Source organism: Rhinolophus sinicus, chromosome X (genome assembly GCF_036562045.2).
Source record: "Rhinolophus sinicus isolate RSC01 chromosome X, ASM3656204v1, whole genome shotgun sequence".
In the NCBI taxonomy this organism is placed as follows: Eukaryota; Metazoa; Chordata; class Mammalia; order Chiroptera; family Rhinolophidae; genus Rhinolophus; species Rhinolophus sinicus.
This window is the reverse complement of record NC_133768.1, coordinates 24,354,320-24,381,742: the sequence shown is the minus strand read 5'-3', so window position 1 is coordinate 24,381,742 and position 27,423 is coordinate 24,354,320. Positions and strand designations below refer to the sequence as shown.

At 36.4% G+C, this 27,423-nt stretch overlaps 1 protein-coding gene and 1 pseudogene across 8 annotated transcripts in view; one reads left to right on the top strand and one right to left on the bottom strand.

Annotated features, from left to right (window-relative positions):
- Window positions 1-1,330: 1,330 nt before the first annotated feature.
- LOC109433941 (zona pellucida-binding protein 1) lies at window positions 1,331-2,676 on the top strand (annotated as a pseudogene).
- Window positions 2,677-5,809: 3,133 nt separating this feature from the next.
- Window positions 5,810-27,423, bottom strand: part of GK (glycerol kinase) — a 67,599-nt gene continuing 45,985 nt past the window's right edge. For 4 of the 8 annotated variants that reach the window (XM_074324212.1, XM_019710555.2, XM_019710553.2 and 1 more), the window contains 9 exons: window positions 27,108-27,150; window positions 26,566-26,646; window positions 17,441-17,519; window positions 16,540-16,636; window positions 15,879-15,963; window positions 15,246-15,366; window positions 14,603-14,746; window positions 11,746-11,826; window positions 5,810-7,844 (listed from right to left, as the gene is read on the bottom strand). In XM_074324212.1, coding sequence (XP_074180313.1) covers window positions 7,834-7,844; window positions 11,746-11,826; window positions 14,603-14,746; window positions 15,246-15,366; window positions 15,879-15,963; window positions 16,540-16,636; window positions 17,441-17,519; window positions 26,566-26,646; window positions 27,108-27,150 — 742 coding nt within the window. In that variant the 3' untranslated portion in view covers window positions 5,810-7,833. Of the gene's footprint in view, window positions 7,845-9,816; window positions 9,904-11,745; window positions 11,827-14,602; window positions 14,747-15,245; window positions 15,367-15,878; window positions 15,964-16,539; window positions 16,637-17,440; window positions 17,520-26,565; window positions 26,647-27,107; window positions 27,151-27,423 lie in introns of all 8 variants that reach the window. The other 4 variants (XM_019710550.2, XM_019710552.2, XM_019710551.2 and 1 more) reach the window with 2 other exon arrangements.

Here is a 27,423-nt window from a genome sequence, read left to right as displayed (position 1 = left end):
GATTCTATAGATTAGATTATTCACCATTTTTCAAATAAGTTACATTTTATTACATTTGGATGCTAAAGTGTTTATGGTACTTAGATATATGATCAAAAAGGTGATGGACTATAGTAATATAGGATATTTTCTTAATAACTTCATAAAGCTTAATATGTAAAAAGCTAATGACAATGATAGAGTTAAACATTTGCTTGGTACTGAGACAATAATGATGGTATCAACATAAGGTATAATTAACACAATTTTGTCATGATTTGATCATGTCTGTGGATTGTTATAAAAAGAGATTATTTCTTTAGAATTTTCCGGAACCAAACAGATGAAAGGTAAAAACAATAAAATAAGCAATGATGAATTTGGTTGGTATTGGCAAAATAATGTGGGCACAATTTTGCCTTGGAATTGGTTGATTGTCGCTTCTACTATGTCATCCCAAGGGTCAAAACAGAGGTGTTTAAAAATAGGCTGTAACTAAGATCTTTATAATTGAATAAAGTTGGGAGAGTATATAATGTGTAATTAGCAAAGATATTTCAGTTTTTAAATAATTGTTAAATTATAGATTATGAAGAAAATTATCTATAAATCTTTTTTTTTAATAGTGTATACTTCCAGGACTTTTTTCCAAGTCAAGTTGTTGTCGTTTCAGTCTTAGTTGTGGAGGACGCAGCTCACCTCCAGGTCCTGTTGCCATTGCTAGTTGCAGGGGGCACAGCCCACCATCCCTTGCGGGACTGGAGGAATTGAACTGGCAACCTTGTGGTTCAGAGCCCACTGGCCCATGTGGGAATCGAACCGGCAGCCTTCTGAGTTAGGAGCATGGAGCTGTAACCGCCTGAGCCACTGGGCCAGCCCCTCTATAAATCTTTTATCATGAGCTGAAAAGTTTAAGAAAAATCAAAGCTGCAGGAAAGTGTAAATGGATTGATGGCATCACTTAAGTCTTTGGTTTTTATGATCCTAACGTGAAAGCATCCTGGACATCTTCCACGGTCACTACAGTGCTTTCATTTAATTATGAACATCCCAAAACGAGTACTCTAGCAACCTCTGCAGTACACCTTGATAGGAAAGATGCCGAGAAGACCGAAAAGCCTGAGTGTGGAAAGCAGCGCCCCCTAGAGTTGAATTTGTTTCTAACAAGAAACCAGCTTTTCAAGTTAGTCACTAGATCCTATTCCACAAGGCTTTTAGCAAGCTGGTGAAATGTAGACTGCAAATGATGGACTTTGAAAAGACAAGGGAGGCCAACTTCCCGCATGCAGGTAGGTGCAAGCTGCCTAACGACCTTCTGCACCTACAGTCGGCAGGTGGCGGCGTAGTGTGGATGGAGGTCTCGAGCCCACGCCGGGCTCGCGGAGGCAGGCGGCGGGCCAGGGCCGCGGGCTCCTGGCTCTCCAGGACAGCGGTTGTCCTCCGCTCTCCTCCTATGTAGTGTGGGCGCCCCCGTCAGTTCGATTTTTGATTCGATTACCAAGAGGTTTTCGCTTGACCCAAGATTTGCTGAAAATAGTGGGGTCATCAAATTTTCCAGTGAAAGTATATGTTCTGCTACATCAAAAAACTCCGTATGTGTTGTAACCCAACGACTGCGAAATTCAGAACTGATAGAGCCATCACTCCGATGGCACGGGCCAAGAGGAAAAATTATTTCAGAAAACAGCGCTGCACAAATAAAATCCACAGGAAGCCTTGCATTTCAGAGCTTCGAGGAGAGGATGACTGGTGTTTACACGTTTCCTCGAGTATAAACCTACTGTGGAAGTTGTCAAAAAATCTTCAACTAAAATATGTTGTATATGCTTATCATGAGCCTCGTTTTTATTACCAGTTCACAGCTCCATATCATGCAGCTCCCTGTAATAGTATCTATAATATTTCTTTTGAGAAGAAACTTCAGATTTTAAGCAAATTGGTTCTTGACCTTTCATGGGAAGTCTGAATGCCATCACATTAAATGCAAAAAAATGTTCTTTACATTTTCATTTCATCTCTAGACACTGAAAAAGGACCCAAGCCACGTGCAGACCATAATTGTGAATCTTCCAAAAGGCTATTGAAGGCTAAAAATCTCATAGATTTTTTTTAATCAACAAGTAGAAGTTCTAGGCAGACATGCAGAGTCATTGCCTGAAACAGTCATGTTTCCCCGAAACTAAGACCTACCCCGAAAAATAAGCCCGTTAGGATCATCAGCCAGACAGATGGACGCCATTTAGTATGTTATGACGGTGTTCCAGAAGATGACATGACTGTATTTGAATAAATGTAGGTTGCTGTACATGAAAAAATAAGACGTCCCCTGAAAATACGCCCTAATGTGTCTTCTGCAGCAAAAGTTAATATAAGACCTGGTCTTATTTTCAGGGAAACACGGTATACTATATTACAGGTACTCTCCATATGGTTTGGATTAATCGCTGCTCTCCAGGGTATGGAATAAATACCCTGAAACATCCCAAATGTCCTAAGTGCTGTGGGATTTGCAACCCTGGATCTTATAACCCCGGTGATGGAATTCACTGCCTTCAATGCAACAGCAGCCTGGTGTTTGGAACGAAAACATGCTTGTAAGCCATTATTAAGTTCTTTGGTGGTTTTATTAAACACGAAAGTATATTTTTGAAATATTAATATAAATATTATGCCAAAATTAAATGTATCAGATTTTACCAAAAAAGATAGGGGAATCTTGTATAGTACACATTGTGACTAGATGTTTGAGACATTTCATCAGAAAGGTTCGGCATCTGTCCATGTTAGTCACTTAATGTTGGCATTACAGAGTGTGAGCAAAGAGAAGTGAGATACTAAGCCATAATGGGTAAACAAACCCAGCATAGGTGAAACCGGGTAATTGTTCAATTTCAGAGCAGACATTTCCCTTCCATAGTAGGTGTTTAGGTGTTAATCATTTCAATCATCACCCTACCATTGTATTTTATCCATGTCTTTATGGTCCTTTAAACATGTTCAGGAGAAAAATTGTATCGTTTTATTATTTAATGCTTTCTTTCGACTGTAATGAACTGGAACCTGGAATACAATAAAACAGGTGCCTGACTTAAAATCCAATACTATAATGATCACAATTATTTTTTTCCCTTGACATTGAACTTAGGTATAAAGGTGAGACTTTTCTGTCCAGAAATGTTCTACCTTTAATATGTAATTATAAATGTGGTGAGCTTACAGCAGTGCATTTGTCTATTAAAATTTGTGGAACGTACTATACAGGAAATAAGGGAAATGGGTATGTTTTTTGAATCTTCTAAATTCAGTTCATAATAAGTGGCTAAGCAAGGATATAATTTCTGATACACATTATTGCTCCTATATATTCCTACTTTACATGAGGTGCTTGAAGTAATTGTGCCATTAGATCAGTAAGATTTCAGCCCTTTTAATTGTGAGAACTATCGGGATAAACAAAATTATACTAATGGACAGTGAGTGATGGACTTAGATACATACAATTAGGGCAATCCACCGTATCTTTTTATTATGAAGTACTTCAAGCACACAGAAAACTAGAGACTATAGTAAATACATGTGTACCCACCACTCAGCCAAATCTTAAGATTTTGCTATACTTGCTTTAGCTCTTTTAATTTTTTAAGAAATATAATTTTCCAGGTGTCAGTGAAGTCTTTTCCTGATTCTTCTCTCCCTTCCAGAGGTAACCACCATCCTAAACTTGGTATCTATCATCCCTATGCAAGTTTTATACGTCTAGTTCACCTTTGTGTCCATATATATATTTTTAATATGCAAGACAATACGCAGTGTCATGTAAAGTTTATGAACATTCAAGATCTATGAATATACTTAAAATTTTGGGGAGGGGGGAAATCAAAATAACCACAGGCATTATTTTAGGACTATGTATGATTTTCTATTCGTCTTTCTAATCTTATTTTCCAATTTTTCTAAGAGCAGTATTATTTCCAAACAATTTGCTAAAAAAGTTTTAAAAAGAGCTCTGTTGGCTGCTGAAACCAGTGATGTAGAACGTGAACTTGCAAATTCACTGCCATTTGAATTAGATTTACAATTAATTAAAGAGGTGGATTACAAACAGACCTATTGTTTCCTTCTGGTAAGCTCTGTAGTAAAGAGATATGGTAGTGAATTAATTAAAGGCAGAAGGTTTAAACTGAGTTTGGGGCGAAAGAAAATGATGAACAGACGAAATTAAACTTTTACGAAAACTAACAAATGGCAGTTAAGAGGGTTCACTTAGGGAAAAGTTACTGATAATTATGGTAATATGTTTTGGTTAATACTTTCAGAAGACTGCCTCATTTATCAAGTCTCTGGGGCAAACAAGTTAACTGCATCCTTTAATATCAGTATGTTCTTCTGTTGGACAAACCATGAAAACCCCTGGGAAGGTGAATGGAACACCAGATCATGTGTTTCATCACCATCTTTTATGTATCAGTGACTAAAGAATTTTTCTTATTTCCAATACTAAATGCTTGAAAAATAGTGAAAATGGAATAAAAAGGAGTTAAATTTATTAACCTCCATCTTTCAAGGAATAAAATTTATTTCCTTCAAAGGGCTCATTTCAGGGGTTACAAGCTCACATGCCATCAGGCAACCTACTGGTCATATATCACCCCAAGAGAAACTCTGTACCTATTAACACTTCCCATTTCCCCTCCCCCCCGACTGATAACCATTAATCTACTTTCTGTCCACAGAAACCCTACCATGGACCTGGAATACGTTATGCCAAGTGAAATAAGCCCACACAGAAAGACAAATACTGCATGATCTATTATTGTGTGGAATCTAATAGTCAAACTCATAGAAACAGTAAATTGGTAGTTACGAGGGGCTGAGGGGAAGGGAAAAATGGGGAGTTGTTCATGGTAGTTATACAAAATGAATAAACCCTAGAGATCTGCTGTACAACATAGCGCCTACAGTTAACAATTTGATATTGTGCACTCAAATTAAGAGGGTAAATCTCATATTAAGCATCCTTACCCCACACCCACAAAAACAAGAGCAAAGGGACACAAGGAAACTTTTGGAGGTGGATGATGTTTATTACCTTGATTGTGGTGATGGTTTCATGGGTGTATGCATGTCCAAACTCATCAAATTATACATTAAATGTGTAGCTTTTTGTATATCAATTATACCTCAATAAAGCTGTAAAAAATAACCTTTGTACTTCTATTTACTATTAGGCAGATAGATACTATGAGTTAAATACATGTCTCTACTGTTCATGTTGTTGATTTCTGTGCTATGACATCTTTCATTTGTTGGTTTCTCCTAAATAAATATTATTCTTCATTCCCATGTGATAGAAAACACTCATAAACCAAAGAATTGAGCTTTGGGCACTTCAAAAGAAGCACACTAAAAAATTCTAAGATACCATTTATGGGAGCAAAGATTCATTCCTTATTTTTGTGATTAGTTGGCAACAAAAGATTGAGGTGTTGGCTATTGAGTTGAGAGAACGATGGTATAGTTGACTCCATTGACTAACCCAGGTGGAGAAAAACAGAGGCATAGAATGAAACCAGTATAACAAGGTCATGGTTAGACCCTATTGATTATGGTGAACTTGCCAGGGTATTTTCTGGATGCTGAGATGGGACAGTGTCATCTTTTCTAATAGAATGAAGAAGGTGCTCAACATTCTAGAAACTACTTCCTTGACTGTTGATTAATTCTTCAGAATGTGCCTGATCAAGTGCTAACAGCTGAGTTTCACGTTTCCTGAAACATCTTTCTTAATTTACCTTTGATCTAGTTCTAGTCTGTAAATGAGAAATGCAGATAAGAATGAGGGGTCAATTTATTTTAAGTACATTTATCATGAAATATCAGTGTGTACAATTTCAAACATTTATAAATATTGCAATTACCAGAAAAATCAATGTAATCTTAAAATTATTTGAACAGTGATTTTCACAATTATTTACAATTAACTCAACCTACCTTTGTAGAAACATAATTATGTTTAAAAGTACCCTGCCACAAAGTAGTAATTTCACAGTACCTTTCTATAATATTTATGTGACTAAAGTGGCAGCTGCATCAATAAAACCCAGCAGATTCAACAATTTAGAAATAGCACAATGAGAACCGCAAATGCTAGTTAGCATTAATTCGAAACAGAACTTTATATTAACATAAATATTTTTTCCATTTTAATAGCTGATTAAATAATTAGGAGGCAGTACTTTCTTATTTGTAGTAAACAGAAATTAATCTTCAGATATTTTTTAAAATCGACATTAAGAAGCTAGATTAGGTAAGTTTTATAACACATGACACTAAATATTTTGAGAAATTCTTGATTTCACTGGAAGCCATTTCTAATAGTAAACTTTTTTTTTAAGTTGTAATGACAGTAAGCAAAGGTAATTGTCTGTCATCCCAAATAGAAATTATAATTGCTTATCAGCAAATAATAACATATTTGGATGGAAAGAGATTCTTGGCTTTATTGCTAAGGGCTTTTTATTCCTCCTTAACATTTTAACCTTTTTTGACATCCCCTTAAAAGGATCCCAAATATGTTTAAATTATGTCAAAGGAAAATAACTTTATATGGAGTAGTACTTGTGTTTGAAAACAATATTTACTGTTTTCTTTTTTTTAGCATATATCCAGGTAAATCAAACAAAAATGTAAGGTATAAGAAATATAGTTGAAGTCACAATAAAGTATATTTTCTTTTATTGACATAGAACATATATGTTAAATTTTAAATGTTGGCTCTTTAAGAAAACGTTTCTCCTGGTAAATAATATGCATAACCGTTGCCCAAAAATGTATATAACTGTTTTCCCCAAAATATTTATACACAGAGTGGTCCACTTAAGACCAGCCCCATAATAACCTACCGAATACAATGTGCTCTTAATTTATAAATGGGCTACCCTCAGTATATAAAATATATAGGCATGTATGTAATACATACAAAGTAAGAAATATAAAAGAGATGCAAAGGCCAAAAAAAAAGGTATTTTTCCCCGTAAGATCCACACAGAAATTCAGTGTAATTCGTGAGACCATGTAAAATGTACTCTTAATTTATAAATGGGTTACCCTCAGCATATAAAATATATAGGCATTTATGTTATACATATAAAGTAAAAAATATAAAAAGGAGAGATGAAAAAAGGGGAAAGTGTCCTTCCTTATAAGATCCAGACAGCAATTCAGTGTAATTAGTGAGACCATGTAAAATGTCTGAAGAATCTCAGTTTTGGCAAATACTTTTCAGAAAAATATCTAGGCTTTGAGTATTAAATTTCCACTTTAAGAATTTGGTGGAGGTTTCCATTTAAGCATTCAGTAAAGATGCTGGTCTCCCTAATATGCAGAAAAGAGGACTTTGGGGGGTATTCTGCTAAAAGGAAACACAAAGTCGCTCATTGTTAGCCAGTTAGTAATAACTCCACCCCTTAGTCGAGTGTGTGTAGTACAGAGAATCAAATCCTGGCCCATCAGCATTTGACAATGTTTGAGGAAAGATGCCAATGGACAGGATCTAAATTCTTCCTAGATCTTACAGGGAATGGGGCAGGAAGTGATGGTAAAGGAGAGGTCAGCTCCAAAGGTGGCTGGTCCAATATTAATGGTTGATGTTAAAAAACACACCAAATGTTTCTATAGCATTCGTTCTGCTGCATTTTCTTTATTTCAAGCCACAGGTCTACTTCGAGGGTCATGCAGCAAGTGGCTTATTAATAAAATCAGTCTATGAATAGTGTCATCACATTAAGAGACAGAATCGCTGGATTCTCGTTAGGTAAAGAGCTCGCATTGTTCGATTCCATGAGTTGGTATTATTTATGGGATACCTAAAATGGGGGACAAAAACCATAAATATCAATAACAACCTACACGCAATTCACGAGTTAAAGCAAAGAAAGACTATTCAATCATTTATACAGTTAGAAATTTCATATGGTTTCTGAATATTGCTTCATGGTTTAAAATGCAATACATATAATGGACAATTCCCAAATTAGCAAATATTAACACTATTGCTAATTGCTTACCAAGGCGAACAATTCCCACTGCTCTCAGATCTCAGCAAATGCTACCAAGAGAGAACCTAAAGAGGGTAACAATATCCATTTTGGAAGCATAGGAATTTGGACACTTAATGTATCCTTTAGCTGAGAGATATGCCACATGTCTCAATTTTCAGAGACCAGCCCTTTTCATCCTGTCATGGACCCAAAGGAGAAACAGCGAAGAAAAAACAATTAATGAAAACATTCAGCTGCAATGTTTTTCCTTTCTTTTTCCAGATTGTCATTATGCAGCCAAAAAAAAAAAGGAAACCTCAGGATACTGAAAAGAATAATAGAACTTTCCCCCAAACAGTATGTAAGTTTCTTTACGAATTTAAATTACAGTTCTGGGGAATATTTGGACTCTTCCACCAAGAAAATAGACATCTGCTAATTCACTATAGATTTATATAAACAGAAGCCCTTTGTAAGGTGTAAAGCTGTAACACCAACATAAGGTATTATTATGGAAGCAGAAGATTTGAACAAATTTATACTAAATATTAAAAAAACAGAAAAAGGTAATCTAGTTTTAAATTCTCATGCAAGTAACCCATATTTTATCATTAATTAAAAGGTAATCTCGGGGCAGCCAGTTAGCTCAGGTGGTTAGAGCGTGATGCTCTTAGCACCAGGGTTGCCGGTTCGATCCCCACATTGGCCACTGTGAGCTGCGCCCTCCACAACTAGATTGAAACTACCTGACTTGGAGCTGATGGGTCCTGGAAAAACACACTTAAAATAAACAAAAGTTTTTTTTTTAAAAAAAGGTAATGTGATGTTCTGCTGATGTAAATAATTTTCATTCCATATTTATATATAGCACTAAACAGATGATGGCAAGTTGAATTAAATTAAGGCTTGTCAGATTTCTACAAATGTTTCTCCATATCAATAAATTTTACATTTTAAACCCAGGTTATCATCTAATTAATTGAGAGAAATAATTTAACTCTTTCCCTAATCATGAAGATTTTTTGAATGTTTCACTTTCTTGGCAACATAGGAAACAAATTATTTCCACTTAAACCATTAATTTGAAAAATTGAGTGATTATCAGGAACAGCTTCCAAAAATGATTATTATACTTAAATTAATACAGGTTATGCAATGTACTTCATCACATGCTTAACAATTTTACTTTTATAAGAATATTCAGAAGTTAATGTGCAAAAATAATAATTCAGTTTTAATTCAACCCCAATTCATTTAAGCAATCATTTTTAAAATGTCAGTTCACCAAATGTATTCTTTTAACTGAAACAAATATGACTGTGAATTTTCTCCAGTTTTAGAGTTTTACAGAAACTCTGCTAACATACTCTGGCCAAAACTCTTATAGAGCTGAAATCTTAAGACTTGCATAGCAAATTATTGTATGAAAAACATCGTATGTACGTTTGAAAGCCAATTTAATTAATGTCAAAATTAAACTTTAACTTTCATCTGTCACGCTGAAAATCTTTTCATTTAGCATTAACAGTAGTACTTTCACTTTTACTTATTGCTGTAGTTGACAGTAGAATGTAGTCCCTCAAAGAAAACATCATCTATTAAAAATAAAAGAGGTTAAGCAGACTCACAGTCCTTAATTCTGACAAAAGATTAATTAGTCTAACTAATAAGACCTTTAATGGATTTTCCAGGTTCCTAAGCATAGAAAGAATGAAAAACACTGAAAACTTTTTGCTGAGTTATACACAAATACATTAACGCTAACTAATAAAATTGTCTAATTTAAAGAGTAACTGACCTGAGATGTACCTTGCTCCGATTAACATTACCATGCTACTCACTATAAAAAAGCCCAAGGGTAGACTACAGAAGATACTAGGGTCACCTGTGGTCATCCAAGTAGAAGGGATTTCCAGTCAAGCAAACCAAAAGAGAGACACATAATTACAATATTTGTGTTAAGAATCACATGGTAGCAAAACAAAATAAGCTATAAAAATAGTATATTCATAAAAGCTAGTAAAGAGTTATTACTTCAAATCAAAAATATAATCAATATAGAAGGTTTATGATAATTAACAAACAATACAGATAGTATGCCACAAATAGCCAAGAACATAATAAATGCATATAGACCATAAGTCTTCCACTGGCAAAGCCAGAGGAAGCCAGTGGAGAACTTTTTGGGGGGCTGTTGATTTTTTTACCTATCTTGATTCTTCCCCAAAAGATACTAAATAAGCAATCCAATTACTCCAAAATTCCAATTACAGATCCTTTGGCTATCAGAGAAGAGTTATATTAGCCTAGTGAAAAAAATTTCCAACCCTATTGGTTTCGTTTTCTTTTTTAAAATAGAATTTGGTGTATAAAGAAATGTACCTATTAATATTACTCCAATTTGAAAACCAAATTATATTAATCTACATTTTAAAATATTGCCTGAGAACATGGTTGTTTTGATGTTTTGTAACCTGAGTCTCAGAACAAAAGATTGAAAGAAAAAGGATATTAAGCTTATTTAGGAGAAAAAAGCAAAAGCTTCAAGTCAGAACATCCAAGACTGAAAATATAGACCACAGTGATCTGTGGTAGTGGATGTTTCCAGAAGCTTCTCCAAAAAACCAGACAGATTAAAAGTGGTTCTATGGGGTGGAGGTGAGGGGGTGGTGGTGGTGGTTCTATACTCACTTTGGGGTTGGAAGGCAGATTATATTTCATTTATGAACTATTCTTCATTAAAGTACAGTGGTACCTCAGTTTTCAAACGTAATCCACGAGTTATGAAACGTTCGAAAACAGCCGACAGCTAGGCCTCAGGATCTTGCACTCAGTGGAAGCCGCGTGACATGTTCTACTTCTGAGTCGTGTTCGAAAACCAAAGCATTTACTTCTAGGTGTATGGCATTTGTAAACCGAAATGTTCGTCAATGGAGATGTTCGAAAACCGAGGTACTACTGTATATGCTTCATTATATTATTGGCTATTGTTCCATTCATTATGTTCCAAATCTTGAATTTAGCAAACAATTAATATATTGTACCACATTAAACATGTTTAAGGCTGTTTAAATGAAAGGCATATAAAGGAAGCTTAAGGCTCTTTACAGCTAAATGGTCAACTTATGCTGAATAACTTTCTACCTAAATGACTGAAAAACATAGTCTTGTTTTCTGCCAAGAGCATTTCCTAATCTATTATGACACTTGTAATTTATTATGTTTGGTGCATTTCTTGCTGTCTGACTCCAATGAATTCTCATAACATACACTCGCTAAGAACTTGGAATCAGCCTAGGAAATAACAAAATAAATTCTGAAATTAATATAGATTTTGGTTGGTTCAGGTCATGAAGACAGCCCCCCAAAAAGGTAAAGTAAGACATTAAGAGAAAACAAAACAAAACAAAAAAACAGACTGTAGTTGATTTTTTTTTCATTGAGAAGAAACTAGAAATAATTTTACTTTTAGAAAACTAAGCTATAAAATCAAAGTACTAGGAATAAACTAAGAAACAAGACATGGCAGGATGTATCTATATCAACCTGATAATTTACATTTTTATGTTTAGAACTTTATAAAGTGTTTTCAAAATGTTAGAAACTGGATATATTATAATGCTTTTCTTCAGAGCAGCCTTGCTAAGGTAAGGGTAAATGGTCAGATACTTAAATAAGCTATTAAACATACTAGGACAAAGTGGCAATAATAATAAAACATTGTTACCACTCTCTGAAGACTGAGTTGTAACCCAACCCATTGACTTCATCACAGCTTTCTTCCAGGTAGAATATCGAATTTCACTTTCTAGAAATAGAAGATAGGAAAAACACACAGAAAGGCAGTTTAATGAGATGTTTTAAGCCCCATACTTATGTTCACTCAGCATTCTTGACAAATTGTGATACGTGTTAAAATTGAGTGAGGCTTTACCAGGACTCAGATTTGGAAGAGTAGTTGCTAGTAGATGGATGACCAGTGATTGGGAGAGAAGCTCGCTTTGAAGTTGGATGGGAAATTCAGCATGGTCTGCAGGGTGACGGGAGAATGGGAGGCAGGCTACCTGCTAAGACCAGGCCATTTGCAAAGAAATGGTGATGAATTAGAAAGGGGAATCTCATTTAATCTGCTTTCTCTTTTTCTTGGGGTGGGGGTAGGGGGAGCTTGGGATAAAGGAAGGGGTATGCTATAATGTGGAAAGACTAAGAGGAGAATTATTTTTGGTCTAGCCAAAGAATTTAATGAGTATAAATTTCTCAAAAGAATCAAACTGCATTCCTGTGAGACAGGATTCCTTTTAAGGTAGAAATCAACAAGAAAAGGACTAAACAAAAATGGGCGCTGGTGTGTCCACAAACACTGCACTCCTCCTAAAGATGGGGAACACGCATGAAGCTACCTTTCTTTCAAAGGTCTCCCTGCCTTTCCATAGCACCCAAAGGCTGCAACTCCTGTGAGACACTGCTCTAAGTATCACTCGCTTCAAAAAGCATTCCAGTGCCCCACTTCTGGCCCCTCCTGCGACTTCCCACAGCACTTCACGCACACCTCAGTATATCAGCTACCACAGTGAATTTTCATAGTTTTGTCGACATCTCCCAATATACTTGAGTTTCCTAAAGGGCAAGGACTTACTTGGTCTGATTCACCTCTATATTCCCACGTAAGGACAGTTTCTGGCCTGTAGTTGGCTCCAAACAAATGTTTGCTGAAAGAATGATCTAGATCTAGGTGCCCATTCATATGTGTGTGTGTTGTAGGGAGAGGAGAAGGGTTGGTGAAGGGAAGGGCAATCAACATAACTGATCAACTCCGGGCTAAAGCCTCAAAAGTACAAAGATGGGACGGCTGGATGGCTCAGTTGGTTACAGCACGAACTTTCAACAACAAGGTTGCCCGTTCAATTCCCACATGGGATGGTGGGCTGTGCCCCCTGCAACTAAATATTGAAAACGGCAACTGGACTTGGAGCTGAGCTGCGCTCTCTACAACTAAGACTGAAGGACAACGACTTGGAGCTGATGGGCCCTGGAGGAACACACTGCTCCCCAATAAAATTTAAAAAAAAAAAAAAAGGAAAAGAAAAAATAGTACAAGATGGCGCACCTCAGGAAACAGTAATCCTTAACTCCTTGCACAAAACTTCCTGGGATTTAAGAGTGGGATTGGCATCTCAAGACCATATACTTGCTCTGAACATTATTTGCTTGTTAGAAAGTTTTTTCAGAAGCAGAAAAAATTTTTGAACTTCGTATTTTATCCAATATTGCAAAAGTGAAAAATTACTTACAATGTCAGATTTTAAACACATTTTCCTATCAAGGTACATGGCATACTGTCTGATTAGAAAATTATTAGTATTATATTCCACTTTCTCGTACATAAAAAAATGACTACAATTAAGAAGTGATGGGCCAGCCCAGTGGCTCAGGCGGTTAGAGCTCCATGCTCCTAACTCCGAAGGCTGCCGGTTCGATTCCCACATGGGCCAGTGGGCTCTCAACCACAAGGTTGCCAGTTCGATTCCTCAAGTCCCGCACAGGATGGCAGGCAGCGCCCCCTGCAACTATGATTGAACACGGCACCTTGAGCTGAGCTGCCTCCCAGGTGGCTCAGTTGGTTGGAGTGCGTCCTCAACCACAAGGTTGCCGGTTTGACTCCCGCAAGGGATGGTAGGCTGTGCCCCCTGCAACTAGAAAACGGCAACTGGACCTGGAGCTGAGCTGCGCCCTCCACAACTAAGACTGAAAGGACAACAACTTGACTTGGAAAAAAGGCCTGGAAGTACACACTGTTCCCCAATAAAGTCCTGTTCCCATTCCCCAAATAAATATAAATTTAAAAAAAAGTGATGGCAGTCTTCCAGAAAATTAAACAAAAATACATTTGAACCTTATTTTTCAGTAGGTCAAAAATCCACTTTGATGCCATTTTATGCATACGTTTTTTAAAGGGTTATGAAACCAAATTCAGTCTACACAAAACCTTATTTTTGTACTCACATTTATTTCAGTTTAAGAGATGCATCACTATATTTTAATAAAGGTGTTGGCCCAAGCTTCGGCCTTAACTTAGTTTGTTAGGAAGTGAATTGGATATTTAATGCTCATTTATTTTAACTGCTGCTGCTTTTGTCAGGCTAGCTCTGCTGTGCTTAAGTTACCAGAAAGTCCCTTAGTCCAGCTTATCATGTCCTAAAACCAAGTCATTAACACCAAAGATGATCTGGTATAGACATCAGGGGTGGGTGGCTGATATAATCTCCCTTCTTACTCTTAAAAAAGGGTACTCTAACAATCTGGCATTGATAGTGTGGCAGTGTCATCCTCCTATATAAAAGGACTTGTAAATAGTAGAAATGAATGGTAAAAATGTGATTCTAGAATTTTTAAAATAAGAAACTATTTCTTTCACCCATACTCCTTCGGTGTAGCCCAATATACTTAGTAGCCAAACCTGAAACAGTAGTAACATTTGCTATTGTACTTAGTTTCTTAACTTGTGAATAAATAGAAAGGCAAGCTCTTTCTCACTGAGGTCATTTTCACAGTACACAATGAAAAGTTTCATTCTTTAAATGTACCTTCAGCATTGATTTGGGGTTCAAACCGCTCCATCGTGACGGCTGACAAATCCTCAGGTTCGAGACTCCAAACACCGACTCCTTCTGCAGCCCCTGCTGCCATGGCGGCTCCCAAGGCAGTTGTTTCGGGCATCGAGGGCTTCACTGAAGGGAAAGAGCTACATCAACATCTTTGTATTTTTTCAGAGAACAAACTGAGAGTTGCCAGAGGGGAGGGGGGTTGGTGGGGCTGGGTGAGAAAGGTGAAGGGATTAAGAAGTACAAATTGTGAGTTACAAAATAGTCAAAGGGATATAAAGCACAGCATAGGGAATACAGTCAACAATACTGTAATAAGTCAATAAAATTGTAATAGTATTATAATATTGTAATAACTGTAATACAGTCAATAATACTATAATATTGTATTAACTGGGTGTCAGATAGGTACTAGACTAGTCAGGGAGATCCCTTTGTAAATTATTCAAATGTGTAACCACCATGCTGTACACCTGAAACTAATATGAAATATTAAATGTCAACTATAATTGAAAAAAATTTTTTAATTAAAGAAATCTTTGTGTTTTTTTACATATGCCTAAAAAACCAATTCTTCTGAAAGAAACATTACTTTCAGAGTTTAAAGGAATGAAGGCTTACTAACCTACTGGGATATACAGAATGTCTGCTTGGAGCTGCATAAGAATTTTGTTGCTGGTCATTCCTCCATCCACCTGCAGGTGACTGAGTGGAATTCCACAGTCGCGGTTCATGGCATCCAAAATCTGAAATAAACCAACATAATGAACAGAATTAAACTACTGCATACTAGTAACATCTCTGAAAATGACAATCTTCTACTCAAAAACACTCAAGAGCTTCCCAAAGCTTACCGGATAAAATTTAGACTTTTTACTCTGGTCTTCCAAGCCCTCCTTAGTCTGTTCGCAAGCAACCTTTTCCCTCCCTACACCTCTGCACTCACCCGTATATCCAGCCAAACCAAACAAATCTATTTTATACCCAGGTTTCCTGTCTCAATGCCTATGTCAGTGTTATTCCCTTTGCCTAATGTCCCATTCAGCATCCCCCCAACTGCAAAATGCTCAGTGCCTGGCAGACGACAGGAACTTAGAAAGTAAGGCCAGCTACAAAACCAAAAACTTACGCTGATTAGATTAGTGTTTAGGCAGGGATTGATTTTGGAGTAAGTATTTAATAAATTTCTGACATTCATGTATAATTTAAGAATGATAAAGGTAGATTAAGTGTAAGAAAACAAGTTCATATTTATTACCTCTCGGGTTTGGAAACAAACAGCTTCTAATGCAGCAAAAGCAATATGGCATTTATTAGTAAACTGAGTGAGCCCACAGATGATCCTAAAAGTACAAAGATGTTTAAGGTTAGAGTGATAAGAGTGATAAAAAAATGAGTCATCAATCTGAAATGTCCCGAATATGGAAAGATTGAATTTGGTAGATAGAAATGTGCAGGGAAAAAATAGACATTAAAAAAATAATAATAATAATAATAATACATACATACATACATACATACATACATACATAAATAAATAAATAAAATTGGAAGTAAACTTTGAGTAGTTTGGAAAGTCCTTGTGGTTCACAATCCTGCCGCCACATATGAAAAAGTTCGTGGTCCATCTGAATAGATGACAATATAAAACCAAAGCAGTATTCCTCTAGATGATGTGTCTCTGATGCCTAACTTGCAGATGTCTTGAAGATAAAAGATAGTAACACTAACATGAATGTGGATAAACTGAGGGCTTATTGTCAGATGATTTGTAACTTCTTGGAGTTTAAAGGTTAAGAAATTACACTCTCCAGATAGAAAAGGTTTCGCACAGTTTAAAATCATTTGAAAATAGATAGGAAACTATTAACTAATAAGTTATCAGACTCACAAAAGCATACCTTATTTTTAATTCTTACCCTCTTGCACTGGGATCCCAGTAAGGTGCGTATAACCCTGAAAATGCTGGGACGAAATAGCAGCCATAAGAAGTACCTACTTCTTTAGCAAGTTTTTCTAACATTAAATAAAAGAAAAACAAAAAGAAAAATCACTCTACGATATCCTACTTACTTCAGTCAATAAACACACATCTATTTAAAAAATTAGGATCAGGCTTTTGGCTTCCTGTTCATTAGTACAGCAAAATGTTCCTAATAACAGCAGTATGCTAGGAATAACAAAACCAAATTTCCTCACATTGACTACCACCACTAAAATGTAACCCAGCCCAAGAAATAAGAAATTGGGTTAGTTTCATTAAGGTATTTTAGCTCATTTCCACTATTTTTAAGGTTGCTGACTAAAAGATGAAGAAGTGGCCTCCAGTACATCCCTAATCAAAATGTGTTTCTGATTATCTCACCTTCAGGCAAAATTTAACAAGTTAAATGATAGAGTGGGTAGGTTGAGTTCCAAATAATCATCCATAGACTGAAAATAGCCATATTAATACTTAAGTTATAGTTATTGTAATTTTAATATTCATTCTAACCTAAGAGTTAAAGCTCTTTTGCATCAGATAAATTTAACTAGACTACTTCACCTGCAGATTCTGGCAATCTTTGGGGTCCAATTTTACACTTGGGTAATTTTTATGTCCTATCTTGCCAGTGTATTAATAACCACCACTAAATATGTCAATTCGTTGTTTTATAAATCTCCACAAAATAGTCTTTTATGCATAAATCAAACTCATAATAGGGATCCATATAATTTAATGTTGCACGTGGGGCAAAAGCACACATACGAACAGATTGCAAAGGTAAAATATTAAAACTTCATTATTTAGATTCTAACCCTTTGTTACAACATACTTACCAATTTCCTCTGAGGACTTTATAATTCCAAGATTGTCTCTTAGCCAGCGAGTAACAGCACCAGCTATTGCTACAGAACCCTATGGGAAAAAAAGGAATCCACAAGATAATATATGTCATCACTATAAAAAGTTTTATTGAGCATATTCTCTGTGTATGATACTACCAGATGGATAAAATTCAAACATTTCAGCTTTGGGACTTCTCCAAAGAGCATAAAGTAGGTCTTTTAATACAAACATAGTTTTATTTAGGTAATTATAGAAGTTTTTCATGAGACAGGGACAAGAGAGCCCTCTAGCATACCCTTGGACCTGTCTCCATGTGTGGACATCAATGCGTTGAGCAATTTGCTTCTTGTACGATTGTTCTATCTGTTGCGAAGCTACTGAGGTACATCATCACCTAGCATACATTCCCATCTTATCCACAAAGTTATGGAGAGAAGCCACATTAAAAGTTCTTTTCAAGTCCATTTCCCATATCTAACAGTATGTTACAACAAGTTAGCAAAGAAGCTAACTACAAATTAATAAAGTAATTACTCCTTCCAATAAAATCACAAAAGGATGGGGGGGCGGCAATTAGGAAGAAAACACATGATTTGGAGTGAGATGAACCGGATTTGAGTCTGAGTTTTAGTTCTTAATTACTGTGATCTTAGGCAAATCAGTTAGGCTTTCTGAGCCTCCTCATTTTTTTCACCTAGAAAATGGTGGTGACTTTAACGATACCTACCTAAACAAACCACTATGAGGCTCGATATGAGAATATACGAGAAGGTTATTACTGAATGTAAATATTAGTTTCATTAATGTTTTAAATGTTAAAAGTGTCCACTGAATGATGAATGCATACATAAAATGCAGCACATCCACAAAATGGATTGGCCATGAAAAGGAATGAAGTTCTGCTACAACTTGGATGAAACCTGAAAACGTGAAGTCAAAGAAGCCAGTCACAAAACACCATATATTGTATGATTCCACTTATATGAAATGTCCATAATAAACACATCCATAGAGACAAAGAATAGATCAGTGGTTGCCTAGGGTTGGGGTGATGAAAATGTGCTCAAGTTAGATTGTGGTGATGGTTTGCACAACTCTGAATATACTAAAAACCATTGAGTTGTACACTTTAAAAGGGTGAACCGTGTGATATGTGAACTATATCTCAATAAAACTGTTATAAGATCCTGAAGGCAAAAAAAGTATTAGCACTGTAATACAGAATTGTACACCTGAAATCTATGTGATTTTACTAACAATTGTCACCCCAATAAATTTAATAAAAAAAAAAAAGTATTAGCACAAACCACTAGGAATTCCAAAAAATGTTATTTATTTCTGATGTTTCATTCACATAGGTTGTTAATGATAGCAAGTGTAGGAAGCGGAATATTTATTTGTTGCCGACCTCCCTGTTCCCAATTCAATGAACTGAATTACAAATCATCACCCCTCCTTGCCGGCAGTTTTCAGGATGTAAACGAACTAGAGGCTGATTATATCAATGCAATCTATCATTCATAGTTTATATATAACAAGTGACTGTATTTTAGTACAAAGCTGCAACCCAGCACACTTTTTCTCTTTATACAGTGGCCTTTTAGCTGTAAAAATTTGAGGAAGAGATTTGACATCGCTGTGCAAATATAACCAGGCTTTAAAAATGGGACATAGAAAAATTCAACAAATACCTTATAAGGGACTCTAGCACTGTCTCCCTCCCTAAAATAATTTCTTAATACACTTTCTAACTTTGATATTTTACATATTTAGGTACTTAATGAGACCATCAAGGAGAACTAAGTAAATTTTTTCCTTAGAGACAAGAACTTTACTCTCAAATTTCCTTTGCAAGCAAACAATTCAGAGACAATAGTTGCCAAAGAATAGTAAATGTGTAAGACTTTCTAGACTAGTGTTGTCCAATAGAAATATGTGGGCCACATACCTAATTTAAATTTAATAGTTACCATATTAAAAAAGGAAAAAGGTACGGGTTAAATTAATTGTAATCTATTTTGTTTAACCCAATATATTAAATATATTATCACTGCAACATATAATCAATATAAAAATTATTCAGTACTAAGTCTTTGAAATCGGGTATGTTACCCTTATAGCACATCTCAATTTGGACTGGGCACATTCCAAGTGTTCAACCACATGTGGCTACTGGCTACCATATTGGACAGCATAGTTCTAGGTCTCATTGAAAAAAAACCTTCTCCTTATACTCTCAAAAAGACAATGACCTGAAATGGCATCTAATAAAAAAGTGTGTATTTTCAATAGTTTTAAATGAGTAAACTATGAATTTTAATAAGCCATTGTGCTGACCCATGGAAACTGTGAGATGATAAATGGGCATGGTTTTAAGCTACTTACATTTGTGGTTATATTGTTATAAAGCAATAGTTAATTAATACATAGGCTTAGACCTAAAATGAAATAGCTGGCTCAAGAGGGATGAAAAATTCTTAAAAAGAAAATCTTAACACTGTAATTATAAATTATATCAAAGAAGAGGTGGGAGAAAGGACATTTAAAGAAACAAATGCGAGGGACTGGGGCATAGGGAACCCTCTTTGAAGTTCATATTTAAATAGACAAAAATGGCATAACATAGGATTTGGTATGTAAACAATATTTATTGAGTATCTTCTATTATGTCAGTCTGCTGAGGTGGAGTGAACAAGACAGACAAGTACCCTGGCCTCAGGCAATTTATATCCTAGTGACAGAATACAGAACACGGAAGTCTCAAATCCTAAGTAAGCTCAAGTTCATAATCATATTAAAGGCCCCCAAAGGATTCTGTTTTGTGAAAAAAACATTTAGCAAAAAAACGAACAAGGGAGAAACACAGCTTCAGGAAGACAGTGCACTATTAATAGATGGCAGAGGAAAAACAGAACTACTCAACTGCCCTATTTTGCTTCAGTCTCTTCCACCACTAATAAAAAATTTTCAACTAGGAAGAGTGGGACAAATTTAAGCAGTTTAATATGTGTTTGAAGTCTTAGAACAACTGAAGGGTCAAGTGCTCAAATTCCTTTTTACTGAGAATGAAAACAGGAACCTAGAAATGTTAAAATGTTAGGCCTGGATGAATCACACGCCAGGGGGTAGGGAGAGAATGAAAGAATTCTCTTGGTGATGAAAGAGAGGAAGATGTTCGTGTCGAGATGGTGAGTTTGTGCTTTAAAAATCCCCCTCTGTTCTAAACACAGAGGATCACAGGCCAAGTGTAAAAAGAAAACGGAAACAACACAAGCTGACTCAAATACAGAATAGCGCCTATGTGGACAGAAACAGAAGTGCACGACCGAGCAGGACTTTAAGCCACAGCACAATGGGTTTTGATTCAGTTTTCTGTGCGTGTCAGGAAGCGTGAGTGGTGGCCAGAAACGGGCTCCTCCAGAGAAAAGGGATCCAAAGTGTTTTGTGTAAGACACAGAATAGAATCAGCTTCAGTGCTTGAAGCCAGGGGCTAGGTGGCGCTCTGCCACCAGAGTACTAGTGATAGAAACCTGTCTACTTGCTGACTGACTAAGGTTACGGCTTAATGGAAGAAGATGAGACAGGAAGTGAAAAATTCCAAAACACAAGAAGAAATCTATTATTAAGACATGAGCCAACAACACTTAACAGCTGGAATAGAATTCACTCCAGTCCGACAAACAAGTTAAAATAAGTATGTATTAAAAATATCCAAAGAGGGGGTGGCCGGTTAGCTCAGTTGGTTAGAGCATGGTGCTAATAACATCAAGATTGCCGGTTCGGTCCTGGCATGGGACAATGTGAGTTGCGCCCCTCTTAAAAAAATAAAATAAAAAAATATCCAAAGAGATAAATTAAGGTACGATTTCCATTTTTTAAAATCCCTGAAGTTAAAAATCAAAAGAAAGGAGAACTAAAACAAACTCAGGTGGATAAGAAAAACCAATTAAAAATCCTAGAAATGAAATTACTGCGTGAAATTAAAAATGTAATAGATGGGCTCAACTATCAAATAGACAGATATGATGATTAAATTAGAGTTCCGGTCACTGCTGGTGGGATTTTCATATGGTAATGAAAAAGGATAAAACAATAGCTATACCTAACCACATGGATGAATCTCACAAATATAATGTTGACTGAAAGAAGCCAGATGAAAGAATACATACTGTATGATTTACTCTCTCTTGCTTTCTCTCTATTTTTAATATATCAAGTATTGCAAACATGCAAAACTAAACTCTGGTGTTTAGGGCTGCACATGTAAGTGCTAGCACTATAAAGAAAATTAAGGAAGTGATTATATTTACAATAAAAGTCAGGGTAGTGGTTACCTTAGGGAGAGGGAGGAGGCTGTGGTTGGGAGGGGCACATAGGGGGTTCCTAGGTGTTAATAGCGTTGTTTCCTGACCTGGGTGAGGTTACATGGGTCTTCTCTTTATAATTGGTTAACCTGTATATTGATATATTATGCGTTTTTCTGTATATGTCTTATATTTCATGATAAAAAGGTTTTGTTTTAAAGAGAGAATTTCAAAACATAAGGTAGATACTGAGAAACTCACTAGGAACGCAGCACAGAGAAACGAAAAAAATAAAAAAATATAAAAGGGCAGTTAAAAGACAGATGGGTTGAAAGGTTCCAATATCCATACGACAGCAATTCCAGAAGAGGATGGAGGTAATGGCAGAGAAACAATATTTGAAGAGATAATTGGCTGAGAATCTTCCAGAACTGAAGACAGACTTGTATCCAAGTACCTAACAAGGTAAGAATAAATCCCAACCCAGGCACATCCTAATAAAACTATAGAACATCAATGATAAGGAGATAATGTTAAAACCACCCAGACAGGGGTGGCCGGATGACTTAAGATGCTTAGAGCGCGAGCTCTCAACAACAAGGTTGCTGGTTCAATTCCGGCATGAGATGGTGGGCTGCGCCCCCTGCAACTAAGATTGAAAACAGGGACTGGACTTAGAGCTGAGCTGCGCCCTCCACAACTAGATTGAAGGACAATGACTTGGAGCTGATGGGCCCTGGAGAAATACAGTTACTCATAAAAATTTAAAACAAAGACAAATAAAACAAAACAAACCACCTAGACAATAAACAAGATTATCAGCAAACGAACCACAGATCAGAGCAGCAGAAATCTCATCAGCATAAAAAAATGGCCAGAAAGGATGTGGGAAAAACAACTTTTTTTTAAAAGATTTTATTGGGGAAGGGGAACAGGACTTTACTGGGGAACAGTGTGTTTTTCCCAGGACCCATCAACTCCAAGTCAAGTTGTTGTCCTTTCAATCTTAGTTCTGGAGGGCGCAGCTCAGATCCAAGTCCAGTTGCCATTGTTCAGTCTTAGTTGCGGGGGGGGGGGGGGGGCAGCCCACCATCCCTTATGGGAGTGGAACCGGCAACCTTGTTGCTGCGAGCTTGCGCTCTGACCAACTGAGCCATCAGGCCCACCCCTCTGGAAGTTCAGCGGCAGCTCATTGTCTTCAACCTAGTTGTGAAGGGCACAGCTCACTGGCCCATGTGGGAATCAAACCGGCAACCCTGTTGCCCAGAGCTCACACTCTAACCAACTGAGCCACCCATCCGCCCCAGAAAACCAACTTTTAATCTAAGATTTTTTTATCCACCCCAGAGAGAGGGCAATATAAAGACAAACCTAAAAAGAACAGGCTTACTACCCCAGACTCTTAATAAAAGAACTATGAGAGGATGTCCTCAGCAAGAGAAAACTAGGGGTAGGGACACAAAAGGTGAGGGACCAAAGAAATGATACTGCACACAGAAATTGATAAAATAAATCAATAAATATAATTTACTATTGACTCAGAAGAAAATAGTACTAATTATTGCATGTTTAAGAAAAAGGGGAAATGAAAACTTTAAATGCAATAACCTGATTACTGGTGGAGGTGGTGGTGGGGGGATCTCATTAGAGGATCTCATGCTGGCCAGGAGGTTAAAAATACTAAACAACTATAAAGAAAGGGGGGAGGGGGAAAATACTAAACTATAAATACCCTTAGGAAAATATGGAATTAAACAATACCTTAAAAATTTAAAGGTACCACAAAAGAAAAGAACAACAAAAAAATTAGAAATACATTTTGGTGCTTCCAAATCAGCAGAGGGAGAATGAAAGAAAACTAAAAGCTAAGATGGATAAGTATAGTTTCACTTTTTAAGAAGGGTAGAAGGTAAAATTTTAATACCTCAGATTGCCAAGCCAAACAAATAATCTGTCAAATTAAAGAAATGAGTATTAAATATATGCTTTGTAAGCACTTACAGAAAAAGGAAGCAGTATGACTAAGTATAATTAGCATGAATTTACTGAGAAAGTTTTACCAATCTAGCTTTATTCCCTGCCATTTTTTAATTTGGTTTAATGTTTTTTAAAATATTTAATTAATGTTTGCTATTAAAAAATTAGAAAATATGGAAAAGAAAAAAATCCTATGTATTATTAACATATTAGTGTGTGCGTGTGTGTGCACGCACACATTTGTGGCTGTGAGATTCAGTGAAAAGAACACTGGACTTGGGAGAATGGAACCCTGAATATGCAGATTTACAAGGGAGGAGACAGCACAGTGGGGTGGGGTAGCCTAGGCATCTAGACTTTGGAAGTCCAATAGTCTAGATTTTCATGCTGGATGGATTGGCTACTACCAGCTGTCAAAAGGTACCATGGCCAAGTAATTCCAATTTCATTTGTCTACTCTCTGATTTGTGTGCAAAACAAGGGGACAGCAGGGTGCAGCAAAGCCTGTTATCTGTCATCTAATCTACTTTCCCTCTCAGCTTAAAATTTTATGTATCTAAACAAAAATTTCATGAATTAAAACAAAAGTCATAAAGCATATGTATTAAGTCTCCAGATGAGACAAAACTGGAAGAGTAACAGAGTAAAGAGTGAAAAAGTTCAGACTGTGTCAGAATAGGCTGAAATCACTATTATGAAATTTAAGAGGAAGAAACAAAGACCTGAATTTACATTAACAAAAGATCTTCTGTGCAGATACAGTATGGAGTAAACTTGGCTTGACAATGATACATTTGAAAAAAAAGCTAGATATTTTAACATGTGCTCTTGGAGCCAACGATATAATGGGGTTATTAGACTAAACTAATGAACTCTGAGGCTAGAGTAGCTAAAGCAGTGTTTATGGTCACAGATGCCCAAATCACACTAGCAAGTATAGGTCAGATTGCATGTGGAATATTCTATTCCATTCTGGAAGACACTGGCAAATTCTAATGTATCTAATGAAGGGAGCCCAGAACTAAAAAGCATTTAGAAACCACGTGCCATCAGGCCACTGGGGAAGTTTTTCCTAGAGTAGGAAGATGTAGAAAAACTGATAGCTGCCTCTTAGTATTTGAATGCTTTTGAAAGCAGACCTACATCCGATGATTGAGGTAAGAAGCGTTTTTTTGGTGCTATTTTCAAACAGAAGTTGGAACGCTATAGGCAAAGGATAGAAGAGAAGGCTTTCCATACTGGGAGGGAAATTAAGACCAGGTAACATGTATCCCTCAAGCCCTTTCCAGGTCCAAGGAATCTATAATTCTAAATGACTAGTTGTCTCCAATACATGGAAGAAACAGAGCAGCTTACTATTATTACATATTATAAGTAACACATAGTCAATATGCCTAGTGCTGGACTAAGCACTTTTCATCGGGGGAACAGAGGAAGGGAGGGCTTGTAGGTGTTTTAAATTCTGAGAAGTAGTAAGACTTCTTTAATATACAGACCAAGTATTTCCCAAATGCTCCTATTATCCAAAGAAAAAGGGTTTGTGGGGAGGTTTAAGTGCTTATTATAGAGACAGGGCAAGAAGAAACTGAAATAAACTAAAATTCCTTATGCTCTAGGCATAAAAACTAATAAAATGTTTTAACTAAAAACAAGTCTAACACTTGTGACCAATTATTAGATAGATACTCCAGGAAACAAGCCTCAATACATTTTCATATCAGTTGTATATTTGCACATTACTAGGGAGCCATTTAAAATTAATTGTAAAGAAATGCATTTAAGAAATATATCTGGGCTGGACCGGTGGCTCAGGTGGTTGGAGCGCAGTGTTCCTAACACCAAGTTCGCCGGTTGGATTCCCAAATGGGCCAGTGAGCTGCACCTTCTATAGCTAAGATTGTGAACAACGGTTCTCCCTGGAGCTGGGCTGCCATCAGCAGCCGGAGGTTGGCATGAGCTGCTTTGAGCTGCTGCAAGCAGCCAGTGGCCAGCGTGAGTGGCTGGCAGCCATCGTGAGCGGCCAGCAGCTCTCCCCAAGTTGCTGTGAGCTGCAGTGACCAGCTGACCGACTGGCCTACCCACTACCCGCCACTGACCCTCTCAGCCAGGGGGAGCACAAGGCTCATAATACCATCATGGGCCAGGGAGCTGTGTCCTACACAACTAGACTGAGAAACCACGGCTTGAACCAAAGTTGGAGGAGGGGGAAAAAAAGAAACATATCTGATTTTACTAACCATACTGCTTCATTGACTTTACAAATAAGTTTCTAATGTTTCTAATACAAACTCACCATGCCCTATAGAGTTAGGCTGACATATTTCTACTAGAGTTTACAAAACTGCTTGAAAGAAATGCTTCTAGTGAAAAATGGCATAAATCTCTCCTGACTTTCTTTCCCACATCAAAATGTGACACAAACTTTATTGTTATGGGGAGACATAGGAATCGAGTGCTCTGCCTTTTCACACCCAGTAGTTCTCTTTGGAACACTGGGGCACTGTGCTTATAAAAACAGAATTTTCAAGCTGAAAGAAATATTAGAGAGCAAATCAATGCCTCCTTAAACTTTAGAAATAGAAAATCTTACATTCCAAAGCAGCTAAGTAATTGCAAAGTGGTTAAGGTCCCACAATTAATTGGTAAAAGAACTGAGCGATATACTTAAGGTCTCCCATCCCAGGTTCCTTCTACTTAACCAAATGTCTAGAAGAAAACCAAGTTTTTTCAGTCCTATGTATTAAGATTTACCAGAAAAAGTTGTAGAAAACACTGTGATTTTCATTAGTTTAAAATGTTTCACATATTATCCATATTGATTGAAAAGTACTTACTTCCAACGCGTAATATACCGGTTTGTCTCTGCCGAGTTTGTAAGCCACAGTGGTCAGAAGGCCATGATCAGAAAATACACACTGTAGGAGAAAGAAAGATTTCAGTAGTCAGGAAAATAAAAAGATAGCATATTTTTTAAAGCTAAAATAACACAGGTACAAAACAATTCAATAAATATAACAATTTAAAAAATAAATCTTAGTCAAAATTACCAGTATTAAGAACAATACACTTAAACAGTAGAAAAAGTCTATCCCTTGTTCAAAATTAGATTTGCATTAAGAATCTGACACGGTCCTAGTGAACATATCCCACCAACACAATTAGAAACACACATAAAATTCAAAGAACTTAGAATGGTTCTTATCAGAACCATTCAAATTTAGTGATTTTCATCATTTTTATTGAGCTCTTAATTAAATACTAAAAGAGTAAATAAAAGCTGCAGGCTCAAAAGTAACTAAATAGCAAATTATGCTCAAGCATTATTTACATGAAGTTAAAGAAGACTTTCATTAATCTTTTAATTTGAGAAACCAACCTTAGGGCCTGTATTACACAGTAAGAAGCATCCTGTTCCGTACCTATAGTGAGGGAAGAAAGTGTCCATTTTATTAAAATTACGTGCTGAAACATTAATAATCCAAATTATTTAAACTGAAACTTAACTTAGTACAGTGAAAGTAATTATATTAAAGTTTTAGATAAAGTTCCAAAAGCTGACAAACATCATATACTCTGTAGAATCATGTTTTAAAGATCAGTCTAGAAGAAAATATGCTTAGCGCATTTTTTTTTCTTCTTCTTTTTTTTTTTAAAGGAGGGCGCAGCTCACAGTGGCCCCTGCGGGGATCAAA